The sequence below is a fragment of the Desmodus rotundus genome, chromosome 3 (assembly GCF_022682495.2).
Source record: "Desmodus rotundus isolate HL8 chromosome 3, HLdesRot8A.1, whole genome shotgun sequence".
NCBI classification, from domain to species: Eukaryota; Metazoa; Chordata; class Mammalia; order Chiroptera; family Phyllostomidae; genus Desmodus; species Desmodus rotundus.
The window spans coordinates 42,946,654-42,966,580 of record NC_071389.1 but is presented as its reverse complement, the minus strand read 5'-3'; the positions used below and the strand labels follow the sequence as shown (position 1 = coordinate 42,966,580).

At 40.4% G+C, this 19,927-nt stretch overlaps 1 protein-coding gene across 3 annotated transcripts in view; it reads right to left on the bottom strand.

Moving 5' to 3' along the window:
* PATJ (PATJ crumbs cell polarity complex component) overlaps positions 1-19,927 on the bottom strand; it is a 322,107-nt gene that overhangs the window by 59,078 nt on the left and 243,102 nt on the right. For all 3 annotated transcript variants that reach the window (XM_024565364.3, XM_024565365.3, XM_024565366.4), the window contains exons 32-34: positions 16,646-16,720; positions 12,218-12,335; positions 8,634-8,767 (exon numbers count right to left, since the gene is read on the bottom strand). In XM_024565364.3, the coding sequence (XP_024421132.2) occupies positions 8,634-8,767; positions 12,218-12,335; positions 16,646-16,720 (327 nt within the window). The remainder of the gene's footprint in view (positions 1-8,633; positions 8,768-12,217; positions 12,336-16,645; positions 16,721-19,927) is intronic.

The window sequence follows — 19,927 nt, the reverse complement described above, 5'->3', positions numbered from 1 at the left end:
CAGTCTGTGTGTGTATGTGTGTTTTGTTTTAAAGCAATGGACTGTGTAAGCTATCCTAAAACTCAAACGCAGGGATTGTAAACTCTTACACACTATTTACAGATAGCTAAAATGTGAAATGAAAATCACAGCAATAAAATAGCTAATATAAAGAACTGTTGTGAATATATAAAAAATGTTCCACATTTTAAGACCCTGAAAAGCTTTCTTTTGTCAAGCTCAAAAGAAAAAAAAAACAACCCCAACCTGTTTTATATTTACTTATAATGGAGTTCCCTTGCCAAGTCTGATTTAACAAAAAGTTGAGACTCATCAATATGAATATAATTTTTCATACTGAAATACAGATTTATTTTAAGGAAATGGAACAATATTTGCCTTATACTTTATAAGTCCCTATAGTTCCATCTGGTCCTTATTTATCTAAATTTTACTCAGCTTGCATAATATTTTTGCTTACAGTCATATTCTTTAAGATCAGAAATGTCCAAATCTGGAAATTCAGAGGTACTATTCGTTAACATTCTTTCAGTGTGATTCATAGACTTTTTGCAAACTCCACTTTGATTTTAAAATAAAACTAAGGTAATAAGATGTTTTGTGTAAAAATATATGACTTAAGCAATAATGATAAAAGGAGCCTGGCTTTGGGGGAATTACAAGCCAAAGCAAACCGCACTCCTTATGAAATAGACTGTGCAAAGTTCATTTGAAGGGGAATGGCAAAATAAAACACTTAATCAAATGTAAAATAGCTTTCTATTCTGCTTACTTTAAAAACTATCTAGTGGTTTAAATTGCTGCAGTTCCACATTGAAGTGGTCACAAGCAGTAATAACTGAGTAATAGCATCCACATACTGAAGGGTTAAATGGGAACCTGGCATATGGTTATAGCTAAAGGACAGATATTCTTCACTTCAATTTCTAGGTGGATGGACTCTGCCACATGGTATCCAGAAAGGTGAGTCTAGCTACCTTGATGCTTCCTGCCATTGTATCTGCCCTATAGAAGTTCTGTTTAATAAGAATGTATTAAATTGGTACTAAATCAGGTGACAAAAAATATGCAGGTTTGAAACTTGAAGAGAAATAACAACAGTCTGCATCTGACATTCCCAGGCCTTCTTGATATTAAGAATATCTAAATTTTATAATCTATCCTGGGAGTCCCATTTACAAAGGGATGGCACCAAGACTACTAGACAAATGTCCTGGTGTAATTGTTTGCCTCTTGCAAAGAAACAAGCCTATCTCCAGACCCATAAGACCAATAAAAGCATAGCAACGAGGGCTTCTATGTTTAAACTCACCTTTCGAAGCATCCAGAAAACAAAACAAAAACAATGATTAGGCCTAATTCTCTAATAAAAAAAAGACAAGACTTTGCAGTTGAAAGGAATTTTTGACAGCACTGACCGGTGTGGCTCAGTGAATGGGGCAATGTCCTGCAGACCAAAAGGTCTGTGGTTTGATTCCCGGTCGGGGCACACGCCTGGGTTGTGGGCCAGGTCCTGGCTTGGGGCATGTGAGAGGCAACTGATCAACGTTTCTCTCGCACATCAATATTTCTCACTCTCTCTTTTTTCCTTCCTTCCCCTCTCTCTAAAAATAAAAAATAAATAAAAGATTTATGAGATAGGAATATAAAAAGAGATTGTGCATTTTCCTATATTATTATATTGAAAAATAGTTATAAATGTAAAGGTTCCTCCCTGATTAAAAAAAAAAAAAGCCTAATACTTATAATATATCCTTGCAAAGTGGCTGCCTGCCTTTGTCAAAATATTTCCGAAGAGGGCGCACGCTTGTCCCCAGGCAGTTCACTCTGGCTTTGGTCAGCTGATGTTCAGAAAGTTCTTCCTTATAGTCACGTAAAACCTGTTCTTCAGTGAGCTGCCTTGGGAGTACCTGAAGTGATCTTTTCCTACATCCCTAAGAAGATAACCTTCCATGTGTGCAGAAGACATCATTGTCTTTTTGGCTTTCCTTTTTCCAGTCTGTTCTATTCTTTCTCAAATGATGTGGTTTCAACTATTTCTTTTTAACCACACAATCATGCCCAGAAATGAATAGCATACTCTAACTATAGTTAAAACTGATCAGAGAAGCACCCCACAGAGATCTAACAGTATGCGCAAAAGCCTGGCATTGGGTGGGGGCAAGACTCATTAAAGAACTGAAGGAGGCCAGAATGGCTGGACTCCAGAGAGGCTGGACAGAGAGTCATATTTTTGTGTAAGTTGTTTAAGTGTGTAAGGCACTGTGTGGGGGTACTGAAGATACAGAATAAAATAAAACAGCTCTGTTCTCAAGGAGCTCAGGGTCCAATGGGCGAGGCAGGGAACAGCACCATTTCACAGGAGAAGGCTGATGGCACACAGTGCAGCATGAGAAAAGGGGCACAAATTGTGTGGCTTCAGAGTCAGACTGTCCAATCAAACCCCATCTGGATGAAATGCCAGTATTATGCCCTTGGAGAAGCCACCTAACTTAATCTGTGCCTCAGTTTCCTCATCTGTAAAATGGGAACATTGCTTTCCTGTAGGGTTGTTGTGGGAATAAAATGAAATGATACATCTTAGTTCCATATTAATAACAGTGCCTGAATCACTTTATAAAATGTTCATGCTAAAAAACAAATATCTGATTATCTAGAAACGAAGTCATGTTTCTCAGGATACAGGTAACATACCAGAGACACAGACGATGGGAGCTAAAGATCTACATTTTTTTAAAGGCATTGACTAGTTATTTATTTATTATCCTCAGGACATTTTTTCATTGCTTTTAGAGAGAGAGGAAGGGAGAGAAGAAGGGAGAGAGAGAAACATTGATGGGAGAGAGAAGCATGAACTGGTTGCCTCCTGCATGCATCCAGACTGGGGACAGTAAGTGCCTGGACTGGGGATCAAACCTGCAACCTAGGTTTGTGCCCTGACCAGGAATCGAACCTGCAACTTTTAGGTTATGGGATGATGCTCCAACCAGGGCTAAGGATTTATTTTAATATGACCATTTAATAATAATAATAACTGAACTCATTATAGACAAGTGCTGGAAAAGGCACTTTTTATTCTATTTATTTATTTATTTTTAGAGAGGGGAAGGGAGGGAGAAAGAGAGGGAGAGAAACATCAGTGTGTGGTTGCCTCTTGTGTGCCCCCTACTGGGGACCTGGCCTGCAACCCAAGCATGTGCCCTAGACTGGGAATCGAACTGGCAACGCTTTGGTTCGCAGGTTGGCACTGAATCCACTGTCACACCAGCTAGGGTTATATATATATATATGTATTTTTTAGTGTTTATTGATTTTAGAGAGAGAGGAAGGGAGAGAAACATTGATTGGTTGCCTCCCATATGTGCCCTGACTAGGGATTGAAGCTGCAACCTAGGTTTGTGCCCTGACCTGGAATCAAACTCACCATGTTTTGTGTTCGGGACGATGCTCCAACCAACTGAGCCATACCAGCTAGGGCCCTTTATATTCTTTATTTTAATTAATCCATATATTGTACCAACCTCAAGAGGTAGATTTTTGTCATCATCACTATTTTACAAATGAAGAAGCAGATTTAGAAGAGTTAAGTCTCTTGTCCAAGGCCCACAGTTAAAGATCTGGGATGCTGATGCCACAGAATCAGCATCATTACTCCGCTGTGCTGCCTGCTAGTTCGACAGAACACACTGTCCACAGTTTGGGACCTTTGGCAGTGGTACCCAGAGAAAGCAAAATACACAGAGTGAGGATCCTGGAGAACTTTTCCTCATTCTTTCTCCACTTCCTTTGTTCAATTCCAAGAACAGTTCAGGTCTGCTAAAACTCTAAGATAAAAGATTAATTTCCAATTTTTTTCTCTTCTCTAGAATTCCCAAGGCTGAGAACAAGGGAGATGTACTTCTGATCATCAAGCAAACATGTCTGAGAAGAGGGTATTGAGGGTTTCAGGGAGGGGTTTAAGGAATATGCTGCAATCATCATAAGAGGTAAGAGTGCTCGGCCTTTCATTTGGCAGAATATGTGCCAAGTCCTCTGGGCTGCAAGATTTCATGCAAACAACCACTTCAAAACCAAAAAAGGGGAGGGGAAGGCAGGGTTAAAGGATGGATGAATAGTTGGGTAGAAGAAAATAAAAAACGTGAATTAATATACTACCTCTTCTATGCAATGTGCCTTATCTGGTTTCCTGGCTGTGTCCCCCTCAAATTCGTAAATTGAAATCCTAATGCCCAATGTAATGGTACTAGGAGGTGGGGCCTTTGAAAGATGATTAGGTCATGAGGGCGAAGCACTCATGAGTGGGATCTGTGCCCTTAAAAAGAGGACCCACAGGAGCCCCCTTGCTCCTTTCACTATGTGAGGATACGAGAAGCCTGCAACCCAGAAGGCCCTCAGTCAATCACGCTGGCACCTTGATCTTGGACTTCAGCCTCCAGAACTATGAGAAATAAATTTCTGTTGTTTATAAACCACCCAGTCTGTGGCATTTTGTTACAGCAGTCCGAATGGACTAACACACTGGCTTACAAGAAACATATAAAAACCAGCCTACATTAATTAAATCTATAAAGTGCATACTAAGCTCTACTTTCCAGAGGAAGTCCTTATTTTAATAGTCCCTATTATGATTTTTCATTGGTTGACCCCCTATATTAGACCATAAACATTAAAGGCAATAGAATCAACTTGAATGGATGTGTGAGCTCTTTGAAGACAGGGTTTTTCACTCAATTTTGTATTCTTAGCACTAAGCAAAGGGCAGCCTTTGAGCAAACATGTGCAACCTATCACAGAAGAGCCAAACCCACCAAAAGCAGACCTGGGAGCACATCATAAGATTGAAACAACAGAGGCAGAGCTCGTCGGTGAGGATTGGGTCCAGGTGTACTCATAAAGTGTCCCAGGAGGCTCACCCTCATCATTATCTTGGTATTTTAAAAAGCCTAGTTAGATGACCTTCTGCAAGTACATTGGGATCCTAAATGAGATCTCCCTCTGTGATCTCAGAAACCATCTGTCTTGGCTCCAGAGACACTATTTATAGCAGATAGGACTGATGTGGTGTCAAGACCAAGTCCCAGAGGCTTAATTCCTCTCAAGACAGCAAAAATATCTGTTGGACATACAACAAAGAGGGCACAGAAATCCTAATTGGGAGGGTTGGAGCAGATGTGTAAGAAGGGTCACCAGCATGCAAAACGTGCTCTTTCTCAGCACTGGAGCTGAAGTAAGGGTGCATCACATAATCAGATGTGCAAGGGCAAGTGCAAAGGTACTTTTGAGAGTGGATCTCAACATTGTCCACAATTTCCTTTCATAGGCTCTCATCTTGGTTTGCTAACTTTCTGCTCTCTGGATGCCTCCCAGGACCCGACCGGACGGTGTGCACTGGAGTGTCAATTAGGCTGCTTGTCCCAGGTCAAAACTTGGAGGGGGAAAAAGAAAGATTCATCATGACAAACAATGGTTTTATTTGTTAAAGCACCTTCCATCCCTGTGCTGTTCAGCCTCACCAAAACGACACGCCTATATATTATGTGAGTCTAATTTACAGCTTTTGATGAGGTACCTGAGGTTAGGAAATAAAAGCCATGTCCCATTTCTCATTTTTAAGTGGTGCTTATCCTTCCAAGGACAATGGGATTTACAATCTCAAAAGGCGGGACTATATACTATGAACCTCAAGATGTTCTTAAAGAAAACAACTGTTGGCTGCCTCATAGTGGCAAGAGAAGCAGAGCGTAGTGTTTAGCACACAGCCTGACGCCCCGGGTACAGGAGGTGACGCTGGGCAGTGGGAGCCCTCGGGCTGGCAGCCAGCAGCACAAATGTAGGTGACATGAAAGGCCCAGGAGCAGCGCAGGCCCCGCTTCTTTAGGTTTTGTAACCAACTCACACAAAACAAAATCACAGTAATAACAACAAAAGAAAAGTATATATGTATATACACCGGCTAACAAATTCATTCAGCTAGGCCAGACATGCTGACTAAAGTCTTCTGAGTTCCTAGGGGAAATCTAGTTCTGCCTTATTTTAAGCAGTATAGAGAGACTTATATTTGCAATAAATAAATAATCACAGGGTTCCTTTTTGATTATGAGTCACTACAGAATTTTCTTAGATTTATTTCAAATGTGGTTTTACTTATACAAATTTAATTATTTAGCATTCAGAAACATCTCTTGAGGAAAATGAGAGAACAGGCCCTGGAAGGGAGACACACCCAATATTTGGGGTCAACCAGCAGTTTCTCAGTACAATCCCAACGACCTCAGTAGTACACATATAAAATGTTCTACCGTTTGCAAAGTCTCCGATCCTCACCACAACCCAGTGTGTGAGAGCTGTTAAGCTCACTTACTACATGTGGAAACTGAGGCATGGAGAAGGTACATATCATGTGCAATTGCTTATAATGTACTAGGCATCAGGCTAAGCACTATATACTGGTCATCTTTTTGATCCTCCTAACAACTGTATATGGTATTACCATCCCCATTGATAGATCAGGAAATGCACTCAGGGAGTAAGGAACCTGTCCCAGCTGGTAAATAATAGAGATAAAAATATTACTGAGAGCTAAAAGAAGAATGAGCAGCCAGTCAACCATCTGCTCAGAATCAGCAGAAAAGAGATCATGGAAGCTGGAGAAGCTGGACAAGACATCCTCCAGAAGGTAACAAACACTGGAGGGGGCGGGGAGGAGGGAAGAGGGCAGGAAGGGAGTAATGTGGAAGGAGGGGCACAGAGTCTGAGAGCTGGGGTGCATATGCAGGTTTGGGGCACCATGGTCTGTTCTGGTGCTATGTTGATGGTGTGTTACTTCCTACCCATGTTAGGAGCTGGCTAGAGGGCTGGCCAAGGCGTTTCTATGAACTGCTCAAAGACCAGATCACATATAATTAGGAGGCATTATTAAAAATACAATTAAGAAAGATCAAATCACTTAAAGGGAAAACTTAAGGAAGAGTTTACCTCTTTTGTCAACATCAAAAGCTGAACAGAGAGCATTCCAAGTCAGACATGCAAAGTCCTGCAGCGTTAAGAAGGCAAAGACCCATGAAAGGGCTGGGAGCTAACACCGGTTGTGGAGCTAGTTAAATTCAGGTGAAAAAACATCAGTGTATGCAGGAAGCCACACACAGCAGTTCCTGCATGCAGAGGGAAAGGGAGAATAATTCAGGAAATAAGGTATCCTGAACTCTGGAGAAAAGTTTTAATCAATCTTTCATCAGTCTGAAGGAGATGAAATCTTTTACTAAATAAAAACCGGCCTCTGAGCACATTTAGGCTCAGGTGCTTCAGCAGTAGGGTTGAGCAGAACATTAGGATTCGCCAGGTCAGGCCAGGGAGTCGGAGAGAGAAGGACCACATCCAGAAAACGTGTACAAGGCATTAAGACCCATGTTTCTGCAGCAAACACTGTGTCTGAGTTGCCTAGTGCTTTGGGGGGCTAATGTTTGTTACTGAAAAATGGAATAGGATCTTCCCACCCATCAATAGTACTAACACAGAAATATTATATTCCTGCCAAAAATGGGTAGAATCATTTTATTGATATTATACTTATTTTATCTGTAAATCTGGCATATATAATTTATTCCTTACTAAATAAAATAGGCAAAAGAAATACCAAAATACTCATTTAAAAACATATTCATTAATTACAGTGATTGTCTCTAGGGAGAGGCCCTGGTTAGAGTTGGGGGTGGGGAGAGAGGGCAAATCTAGGGCAAAGGGATATTTATTTTTCACTTTATATCCTTTTGTGTCAATTTAACTTTGTATATTATGCATATACTACTATTCAAATATGTATACATTTATTAATCACATTTTGAGTAAATGAAAACCCATAAAGTTTTACATTTTAATGGCAATATTGATTAGTGACAATCAAAAGGTATTAAATAATCAAAGATCTATCATCCAAGCAAAAACTAACATTCTAGACCAATTTTTAAAGAAACATTATGAGTAGACGGGACCACGGTCAGAAGAAAGCAAAGCCTAACTTTCTGGGCTAGAATTGATGTATACATTAAAAAATATTTTATTTATTTATTTATTTTTAGAGAGAGCGGAAGGGAGGGAGAGAGGGAGAGAAACATCAGTGTGTGGTTGCTTCTCACACACTCCTTCCTGGAGACCTGGCCTGCAACCCAGGTGTGTTCCCTGACTGGGAATCGAACTGGCAACCCTTTGGTTCGCAGGCTGGCACTCAATCCACTGAGCCACACCAGCCAGGGCAGAACTGATGTATACTTTTATCTAGCATTCCATTAAATAATAATGATGATGATAATAACAATAGTTCATACTTATATTTGCACTTTGTATATCCAAGCACCACCCTAAAAACTGTTATAATATTTCTAAATGCTGCTGTGATGTCGTTGGTCTGATAAGCACTTATAAAAACTATTCAGCATTCTGCATGGAGAAAATCCTGGTGAATATTAAACAAAGAGAAACATCTGAGAGCTGCCCAGAATACGGATATATATCCATCTACAATTACACTTTTTTCCACACCATGAAAAAAACGACTCTTCCGCAATGTGACACATGGCCATAATGAGGCTCAAAACAAACTTTGTGACAGTGGGCATATTTCACATCTAGAAACTTACCAAAGGTGTGTCTTTTCCTCCCACAATGCTGAGACCAAGCCCCGAACGTCCCTTGGATATTTCTATAATCATTTCCTGGCCGGGGACAATGGGACACGTGGCAGGGTCCACTGACAGAGGAGCCTGGAAACCACCTGGAGAAGGATTGAACACGGAATGACTGGCAAGTAGGAGACGAAGCTCAGCTCGCATACTTGGAGAGCCCACAGTGTGCGTGTGCTTAGCACTTCACTCTTTTTCTGCCAGGCACCACGCAGGAAAAAGCTGGGTCACTACTGCCCATTCACCCAGGAATGGAATGTGAGGTTCCTATGACACCTTTGAGATTAAAACAATAACTAACCCCATCTCCAAATCATCAATTTTAGTCTGAAAAATTTTCAACCTTAAACTACACCACAGAGTATGATGCAACTGAAAAAAAAAACCCTAAAAATTATCCTAATTGTATACATAGTAAAAAAAAAAAGGTATTATAAACATAACTCAAGAATTGCTGCCTCCATACATGAAAAACTGTTAAAAGTATTATTGCTGCTTTATAAAGATTTACTTTTTAAAACCATTGTTTTAGAAAAATTTAGAGGCTAAGAAAAGATTTTTAATAATACCCACTTATCTAGCATAAATTCTATACATAGGCGTTTCTCAGATGACTAAACCATACCCATCGAAAAATCAAAACTGTCAAAATACCATTTTCAAGAGAACCTTATACAAATAATAGTCTCCCGAGATGTTTCCCCCACCTTTTTTTTTTTTACAACAAAGATTAATCTTCATGAGTATTGATTTTTACATTGCAATTATCATTTAGTAAAGGGCTGATAATAGAGGGCCCCACCTGCTGGTCAGCTGCTGCTAATGCACTGACGCCAAGTTGAGATCCATAAAGCTCATTATACTTACGGAGAAACAAGGGCCAGCGGACTAACTAGACAAGGTCTGAGGGCCAAGAATGGTTTTTTGGGGCGTGGGGGTGGGGGCTGGGTGGAGTTGGGCAAAGAGGGGGAGAATGGGGACAACTGTAATAGTGTTGATAATAAAAATAATGCAAAAAAGCAAAAGTTCCTACAGTTTTTACATTTTCAGAATGTTGGAGAAATAAAAAGAAAAATAGTATTTCGACACATGTGAAAATTATACAAAATTCAAATTTCAATGTCCGTAAATAATGCTGCACTGGAACACGGCCCTGCCAATCCACTCACATCAGTTCGTGGCTGCTATCACACAGCCACGGCAGGCCGAGTAGCTGCAACAGAGACCACATGGCCCGCAAGCCTTCAGTATTTACTACCTATCTGGCTCTCTGCAGACAGTTTGCCAATCCCCGTATAAAGCGAAAGGAAATGGGCTCTTGGTGAGACCCTGGGGGTTCTGCTCCGACAAAGCGATAACCACGGTCTTTGTGAGAAAAGGGCACAGGTTTGAATTTGAGTTCCCAAGAAGGACACTAAGAGGTGGGTGAAGCGAAGGCTCACTCCTCATCAGAAAAATGCCGTAGCTGCCATCTAACAGGCTGTCAGAGGAATTAAATGTGTGTGAGGTACCTTGCCCAGGCCTGGCGTGTTGTGGCGTTCATATAGTTGCCGTTCCTGACCACGTGGAATTTATTAATCTAATGGCCTCTTGGTGAACAGTGGGAAATTGAGGGACGCAACCCCAGTTACAATAAAAATGCGCTGTATTGGAAATAAACTGTTATAAACCTGATTTGTCTCTAGATGCTTTTGCTGGACATGTATTTCATACTTCATTTCCCGTTTACTAACAATAAAAACAATGTACCTCCATTTCATGGAGGCTTTAAAAAGTTTATACTCCTTTTGTAAATGACTAGTTTAGTCTCTTGAGTGAGAAGAGAGCAAAAACATAGTAAGAGATGCCGGAGATGGCACCTCCGTCCTCCTCCACTTTTGCTTCGCCCCAGCCAGTCTTGACTCAGTCCTGGTATTTATGTCGCTAATAGAACCCAGCCCAGAGCCTCATACCTACTAAGTCCCCAACAAATGCTTGGTAAGTAGATGACTGACTGAATACATTTCCAGAGATTAAACTGTAGAAAGGGAAGGGTCGTTAAGGAACATGTACAAAGGACCAATGGACAAAGACAATGGTGGGGGAGGGATTGAATGTGGGAGGTGGAGTTGGGTAGGGTGGGGGAGAGTAATGGGGGGAAAATGGGGACAATTATAACTGAACAATAAAAAAAGAAAAAAAACAAAATTGTAGGATGATTAATTTCCATTATCAAGGAATAACTACGTGATATATATGATCAAAATTCAATTGGTCTGCATCAGAGTCAGCAAACTTTTCCAGTGAAAGGCCAGGCAGTAAATATTTTGGGCTTTATAGGCCCTATGGTCTCTGTTGGAACCACTCAACTTTATCCTTATAGTGTGAAAGCAGCTATAGACAATATGTAAACAAATGAGTATTTCAATGAAACTTTTTTAAAAAGATTTTATTTATTTATTCTTAGAGAGCGGTGAAGGAAGAGGGAGAGAAGAAGCATCAATGTGTGGTTGCCTCTCACGCACCTCCCACTGGGGATCTGGCCTGCAGCCCAGGCCTGTGCCCTGACAGGGAATCGAATGGGCCATCCTTTGGTTCACAGGCCAGGACTCAATCCACTGAGCCACCCCAGCCAGGTCTCAATAAAGCTTTATTTATGGACACTGAAATGAGAATTTCACATAATTTTCATGAAACATTCTTTAGATTTTTCCCAACCTTTAAAAAATGTGAAAACCAGTTTTAGCTTGAAGACCATAAAAAACAGAGGGTGAGCCAGATTTGACCCAGGGGTCATCTGCTGACCACATTCACCAGGTATTTTAGTAAAAATCCCATTCTTTAGAATACTGCCTGCTTGTTAAATTTTTTGAGTTAATGTTTATGAAAAATATGTAAAGGACAAATACCATAAGGTGTCAAACCTGCTAACTTTATGCAGATTTACTCTTTGCCATTCATTGGTGAGCCTGGTGTTGTAAATAGTCCTCTTTTTTCCCTTTTACTGACTTATGTAGCATAAAAGCAAAATGGAACTACTCATTATTCATTTTGTCTCTCTCTTTTTTTCCATTATTCATTTTGAAGTTCTATTTTTAACCGCCAGTCATCATAATTCAAGCCAGGAATTCAAACAGACAGAGTGAATACCAATTTCTTTAAGTACTGAGAATTAACAGTCTTCAAAGAGCTTACATCAACATATGCAAGGCTAACAGTTTGGCTCAATATGATTTTTAAGAGATATTACTCATGAACTAAACATTCTTTTGGAGAGATTAGAGAGTAATTTGTAAGCTTCAGATTCAAACAGCACTTACTGAGGGCCTTTTTTGTTCTAGTACTTTTATATTCGATAAGCAATAGGCAATGCCAATGACAGGGATAAGGAAAATGGTGTAGAAAGTAAAAATGACCTAAGTCTCAAAGCTAAGGGAGCGGAGGAGGGGTACGAAGCCAAGCTTCCTGACTCTTAGTCCAGTGCTCTTTTTGGGACATCACAATCCCTTCCTTTTTTAAGCTATGATGAGTCAGTTCAATTCTGCTCAGAGAAAGAACCATACCATAGCCTGTGAGGTCTGCATCTGTTGAATGGTATGATGGAGTTGGTGCTAAAGGTATCTCTTGTGAACTGAAGGAGACTTTCGTCGAATATTTTTGTTGTTTCATCTGGCTGACAGCCTACAAAAGGAAGGACAGTTTGATAAATGTCAAAGAGAAGACTTTAAAAAGTGGGTGTATTGTTACCAAAACAATAATATACTCCAATAATATCTTTTGAGAATTTAGGGTAGGAGAGGGGCAAGAGGGGGTTAGGATGACACCTGTCCCATTCCCCATGCGTCCCTATTGAACTTTACATCTAAAATGCTTTGGTGAAGAATGGACCAAGGAAGGGGGGAGGATAAAAGGGGAAGATATGCTATCATTGTGGTTTGTATATGAAGCTGGGGCTTGGAAGCAAAACCAAAATTTTTACATTTTCTCCTCATTCTGATGAAATCAAAGTGAAGTCCATACATCTACACTGTGTCCACTGACAAATAATCTGTGCTGCAGATGTTCTGAGCATACACCACCACCCATCTCTTGTGGACACATTAGAAATAGTCAGGGATGCACTGGGTAGGTTGACTGAGCAACAGGAGAGGAAGGAAGGGACGACAAACATCTACTGAAGGCCCACTAAATGCCAGGCACACCAATTACAGTTAAGGCACCTAAAAGAATGGCACCTTATTCACCTTTGGTCTCCAGTGCTTGGAACATAGTAGGGCCTCCATAAATGTTTGATGAATGAATGAGTGCGTGAATAAATGCATACAGAAGTGCAAAATTGAAGACATGGAAACTCAGAGTGGGAAATGAATGTGTAATTCAATGAAGGTACAGAGACCTTTGCTAGGTGAGCTTTAGAAAATTAACTTGTAATTCTGGATTATTGTTGATGATACCACCAATGAATATTAGTGTTAGAAAACTAAGAAAAACCAAAAGGACTCCATGCTTGCTTAACAGGCAGTTAAGAAATATAGGTAGTGACCTGACCTGCCTTCTGGATCTGTAGTTAGCCAGGGAACCCATCCCCAGCTGGAAGATTCTGGTGGAGGCACTGAAGCACCAGGCTGTCCCTGGAGTCTAGAAATAGGATCAAGGTAACTGCTCCAGAACAATAACACCTGCAGATTCTGTTAGTGGAAGGCGGTGCCTGAATACAAGGCATTGTGCAGTATGTAACAACTAAAACTATACCATCCATCGCATATCTGTGTTGTGCTTTCCAGTTTTCAAAACCACTTTTCTATCCATGAATTCGCTTAATCATGAGAAAAAACCTCAAGAGTTAAATGATATTACTCTCTTTTCCAGGTAAAGAAGCCAAGACACAAATGTCAAGTGACATATCTGAAATCATACAGCTAATTAGAGAAAGAGGTAGGACCGAAGGTTGGTAGTTAAGAATCTACCAGTTTAAAGTGCTTTTATCAAACAGCTGCTCGGCAATAATTGAACAGATGTTTACTTTTTTCCTGCAGTTTTTCTATCACCATCATTTAATAATGACTGTCTACTTATAAAAAGACTTATTCAATTACGTATTTTCAGTACTTTTAAAAAGAGGGAAGTGGAAGAAAGACAAATAAGGGATTACTATCAGAACACTGAACAATGGAACCACCTAGATGCTTGATTAAGTCTAAACACCACCTTCCCCACCTTCCCTGACTCTGGATGTGTCCACGAAGGAAGTCATGGTCGGTGGGATGTAAGTAGACATGAATTACATAATGTTCAGATGGTTTTCTCAAGAAGGATCTCACCTTCCCCTTCTCCTTAGCTGGATAATGGATGGGATGGTATTACCTGGAATGGCCATCTTCGACCCCAAAATCCCATGTTTTGAGGACAATAGAGTCATCTAGCAAGACTGGTATAGCAGTCACGTAAGAGGGGCTTCTGTCCATGATGCCATATTACCCTCCAACTGATCACATCCCGACTGTTACCTAAAAGAGGAACTTCTTGCAGTGGAGGAGCCTAATCTTAACCGACACAGTACTTGTGTCCAACTTCGTTTTGTATCACCTCAAGGAGGAACATTGATAACAAAGCTGATTGCAAGCTACAGGGCTCTTTTATGAAAAACAATCATGTGAGTTTTAAAACAGGAAAGCACAAGAGACAGCAATTGCTACAGTATGACTTTTATAAATAGCAGGGAGTGTTTGTTTCTTACCTGTCTATCCCAGTTCTATGTACCATTCCATTTCAATGTGCATAATAGGTTTCCAGTAGATACTGGTAAATTTGAACTCAATTGAAAAATAGGAAGTAGTCCACAGAAACCAAGGAAAACATCCAAGAAAGTACATGCAGAGGCAGGAGATGAACCACACGCTCCCATGACTCACCCAGTGACACCAAACCAAAGTACTAAGTATGACAGGTAAGAAAGATTGTTACGTTACTATATTCAAACATGAGTTGGAACGGACTTTGTAAGTCATCCAACCTAAATAAACCAGTGGTTTTCAACCCTGTCTTCATAATAGGAACTGTTCGAGAGCGTTTAAATTTTATGGATACTGGAACCCCCGTCCTGGACCAAATAATTTGGCACATAGGGGTGTGGAGCCCAAGCATAGTTCCTTTTTTTTTTTTTTTTTTAAATTAGGTTGAGAGACTTATTTCTTGAAATTGAACCATGGACTCTTAACCCAGAATACATGGGTTTCTAGGAGATACACAGAGGAAATTCTGGAAACCATACAATCTCTGTGACTGTATCAAAATTATACTTATCAGTATTTTTCCGGGGACAGGGTCTGCACTTGATCAGGTCTTCATGACCAGGAAAAGAAGACAGGAATTGCTAAGTTTGCTGGCGGCCACAGGCAAGTCCCTAAACTCCCTACCCTCACACTTACTCATCTGCAAACTGGTGGCAATACCTCTATATTTTGCATGGTTATTGTGAAGATTAAAGAGAAAACTACATAAATAAACCTAACGCTATGTCAGAAACAATTTAGGAATTCAGTTAATAATAGCTATGAACGTCTTTATGTCCTTTGGTAACATGTTAATAAACGATTGGCCAGCTTCTGATTGAAAACCTTCAGGGATGGAAAATTCCATTTCCATAAGGAGGCTCGTTCTGTCTTGGCACAGTTTGAATGTTTGGCAAGTTCTTTGTAATGAGCTGACACAGCCTCACTGCAGATACCGCCCACTGATCTCTGGGCCAGTTCTCTTCTGCAGCCACAGAAAAGGCTTATGATCATTTCCCCAAAGGATAATGCTTTAAAAGTGCTCACTTTTCAGCAGGAAAAAGAAAGTCCAGATGATGTTTATGATTTGCCCCGGCTCTAAAATGCTGGAGTTACAAAATTTTAGAGTTGTTTGATCTGTACCTTGAGACGGGTGGCAGTCTATAAAGTGTTAACACATAAATAGTATTTGCAAATACGTAAAGTAAAAAAATGTGATTTTAAACTTTAAAAATAATTGCTTACAGGTTTTCAGTTGAACTGAATTTGGTTATTTTTAAGTTTCTTTCTATACCTGTTTGTCTTTATTTAGGTTTTTAGCATTATGATTATGGAAGATTTTTTAAAGGCATTTTCTTTGGCAAGGTTTGAAATATCATATATTTTCTGTAAGCTCTAGTAACCCAAAGTTCCTTAAACATAAAAATAATCAATATAGTAGTAATGCAAATTTTAACAGCACAACAGTATAAACTAGCAAACAGAAATGAGAATCAGGACTTAAAATACTCAACAGAAGCAAAAGTGTAAAAATTTGATAGACAGAAGTTTATAATTTTTTAAGAGAAGTGGAATTCAAAAATACAAGGACCACTAAAGTTTGTAAAACTACAAGCTCTCCCATTTACTATTTTTATTTATGACATTCTATAAAATATGGTGCTCTCAGATTTAAGTGCTAGTGTGTTTTCATGCACGCTCCACTTGTATTTATTCATTTGTTTTAATATTTTTTTATCATCATCTGAGGTTATGCTCATTGATTTTAGAGAGAGAGGAAGTGAGGGGAAAGAGAAAGAGAGGGAGAGAAATGTTAATGTGAGAAAAAAAACATCGATTGGTTGCCTCCCACATGTGCCCCAACTGGGGACTGAACCCACAGCCTAGGCATGTGTCCTGACCAGGAACTGATGAACCCACAACCCTTCAGCCTATGGGATGATGCTCCAACCAATTGAGCCACACCGGCCAGGGCTACGCCTCACTTTTAAACACCTGTTTAGGATGTTGGTACCAGGAGACGTACAGAGGAAATTTCTAAACACCTTGCACAGAATTGGTGATACGGTTGTAGGCTGACTTTAGGTTGCAAGACATACTACTACCCCCTGCCAAGTAATAAAGGATCTGATTTTATTGCAATCACCTCCTTTTCTTCTGGAACCTGTCTATAACACACACTATCCCAGGAGAGCAGAACCTGAAGTGTAAGGTACGTACGTTGTCCGTTGAGCACTCCAGGGCCTTCTGCTGGTCTGCCACCACACCTTGACAAACCACCTGGGAGCTATCTTCCTGCAATGGGAAAGATACAGCCAGTTAGCAGCATTGCAGGACTCAAGGCACTTTATCGTTTCAGTAGTCAGGCACGATTCAGCAGGGCTTCAGCCTCTTACAAACATGATCAACACACTGGGCATAAAAATTCTACTCATCAATCTGGACTAACTCTCTGAAACGAACGCAAGCTTGTCATTTCCAAATGCTTTTTTAACCCTTTCAGATCTGTCAGGTGTTAAGCCTATGAGATATCCTTGGTGGTTAGTTAGACCAGTTTTTTTCTTCTCTTAACACACCAGTAACCCCTATATTTGTATTTACACTCAATATTCAATCCTTTCAGGGTTCAAATCTTGATATTAGAATCCCCTTTAAGATATTCAATTAGAGGTAAAAATACATTCATTAAAGTTACTGGGTGATAAGAAGATAATCCTGAACCCCACAGAGAAGTGCAGAGTCGAGACTTAGGAGAGACGCGAACTATCAGAACGTATGGGAAACTGCCCTGGCTGGTGTGGCTCAGTTGGTTGGGCGTCGTCCCCAAAACTAAAAGGTCACTGGTTCCATTCCCAGTCAGGGTACATGCCTGAGTTGGGGGTTCTCTCTCACACTGATGTTTCTTTTCCTCTCTTTCTCCCTCCCTTCCCCCCTCTCTAAAAAACAAATATTACCCCCCCCCCACACCAAAAAAAAAAAACCACCCATATGGGAAACCAATGCATAACTAAGGGGAAATTAATTGAAATAAATGATGACAGTGATAAATTGACCAGACTGCTTATGTCTGCCTCCCACCATATCCTATGCTTTTTACAGGCAAATTTATGGAGGAAATTATCATACGGCAGTTTACTCTAAGGCATGAAGTCCTGCACATCGTTTGGACAGTGCAGGGAACAGGGAGAGAGACTGATCTGGATAGGAGAGGGGATGGGTTTATTCTGGCCCTTGGTAAATATTGAAGAGAAACCCAGGTGGCAGGTGTACACCTAGATGGCAGGTAGGTGAGCTGTCTGAAGATGAGAAGCATAACTTCTATAGCAAATTATCAGAGTTACCTGACCTCTCGGAGCCTCAGTTTCCTCATTTGTAAAATGGGAAAAAAAAGGGATGCTGAAAGGATTAAATGAAGCAAAACATGAAAAATACTTAGCATGGTACCTGGCAAATCACATATATTTAATAAGGATATTAATGATGATAATAAATGGAGCCAACCTATAATAAACTCATGTTTATAACTGCACTATAGGGTTGGTGAAAACAGTTACTTGAACAGGACACTTCCTCCCTTGGGGAATGCTGGCATACTGACACCCCGTACCCCCACCCCACCCTCATCCTGGTTTCCTTTTGGGGCATAGTGACATCCTCTTTAACAGGCTCCTATGAGATTTGTAACACTACAGTAGATAATGATCAGGTATCATTTGTTTTTACTAGACTAGGTGAGAATCTCCTCCCATCTCATCAACTTCCTATTGGTTTACAAGCTGAGAGATTTAACCCCTCCACGAAACATCCTGAGACCGAAGCCTGGGGCCCCTGTGACACTCCTTAGCTGTTGACTTGTGACTTATTTTTTAGGGCTAGAATTATGTCTCCATTAGATTCCTTCTTATTTCCCCCAAATAGGAGAAAGAGCCTAGAACTCTTCTCCCTCACCCCTGGCCTTTTAAATTTTTTTTTTAGAACATTGCCACAAACAGATTATATAACATAAAATGAAATTGAAAACCATCCCATAATCCTTCTCTGGACCCCTGGATGGTATCCTTCCACAGCATGACCAGTTTATTTTATCACTATTTTTGCAATATTTATGTTTTTTAGTTTTTATGTGTCTATCTCCCATATACTTGTATGATTGACTTTTATTTTACTTGTTTGTCTAATCTGTTTCTTCAACCTACAGCAGAATAGAATATGAACTTCATAAGGACTTAGGGGAATGAATCAAACTTACATCCTAAATGCACGTGAGTGGATTTCAGAGCCAGTCATGAAAGCAAGGACACACAGTGAAGGCGACACTGTGGCCTCCGCTTTAACGGATCACAGTGGAAAAGAGAGGAGGAAGACACGAGAAGGTTCCTAAATGATGCTCACAGAAATTTTTAGAATAAAAGTTCTAAACTGCCTTATAAATTGTAAATCATTGGTGCTATTCCTTCCAGTGTGCATGAAAAGGCCTTCAGAAGCACGAAAGTGCCTCTGTTTGAAAATGGTACTATGCTGCAGGTCTGCAAGTCTACCAATGTTTACACCCAGATTAACCAGCAGTGGGAAAGGGAGCTGAATTCCCCGTTAAAGACTTAAAAGTGCAATTTGCATGTCACATAGAGATGCTACTAATTTGGTTCAGTTTGTCCCTATCATTTGGCTTGTAAATAAAAGGAAAGGGTGCTGGAATGGTAGCCAGGAAAATCTGGGTTCAGACTGGTTCCACCACTTACTAGCAGTAGTTGTGCTTGGAGGCCTTCATTTTTTGCAACTCTAGCTACCTGAGCAAGGGACTGTAAGCAAAGCTGAATTCAACACATGCTTATTGCACATTCACTCTGTGCCAGAGGTAAAAAAGGTGAACAGAGCCTAGCACTTAGGAGGTTTACATATCTGCTGAGACAGATATTTGAGAAAAAATTATGGAAACTTTGAAGTACAACTGTGAAGTTGTGTGGCACAGAGCAGGTGCACGAGAAGTATGAGTTTCCTTCCCTTTCTCTTGTCCTCAAAGACGTGGAAGAATGAGATGAGAAAATCAAAGCTCTGAAAAGCATCTGCTCCAACACACTGTGCTTACACTGATTACCCCTTAAACCTCTGGGCCAACGGGTGGCGCTGGTCCATGACAACAATGAGAATAATAATGACAGCTGAGACTTACTGAGTACTGACCAGTAAGCTGAGCTTACTGGTGAGCTAGGTATGTTACACGTTTTAGATGTGGATGTCCAGCACAGACCTGTGTGTTAGGTGTTATTATCATCCTCGTTTTTGAGTTGATGTAATTGAGACATAGAAAGGCTAAAGTATTTGCCAAGACGGAGCTTAACCCAGACACATCTTGCTCCAGCGCCCCTGCCCTAAACCAAGGAGTAAACCACACGGGAAAGGGAAAGTGCTGCTCACCTCCCCCGACCCACACTCAAGAGTCTCAGGACTCAGCCTCAACACAGTGGTCCCATTTTAGAGTCAACGTTAGGTCAGATCAAGTCA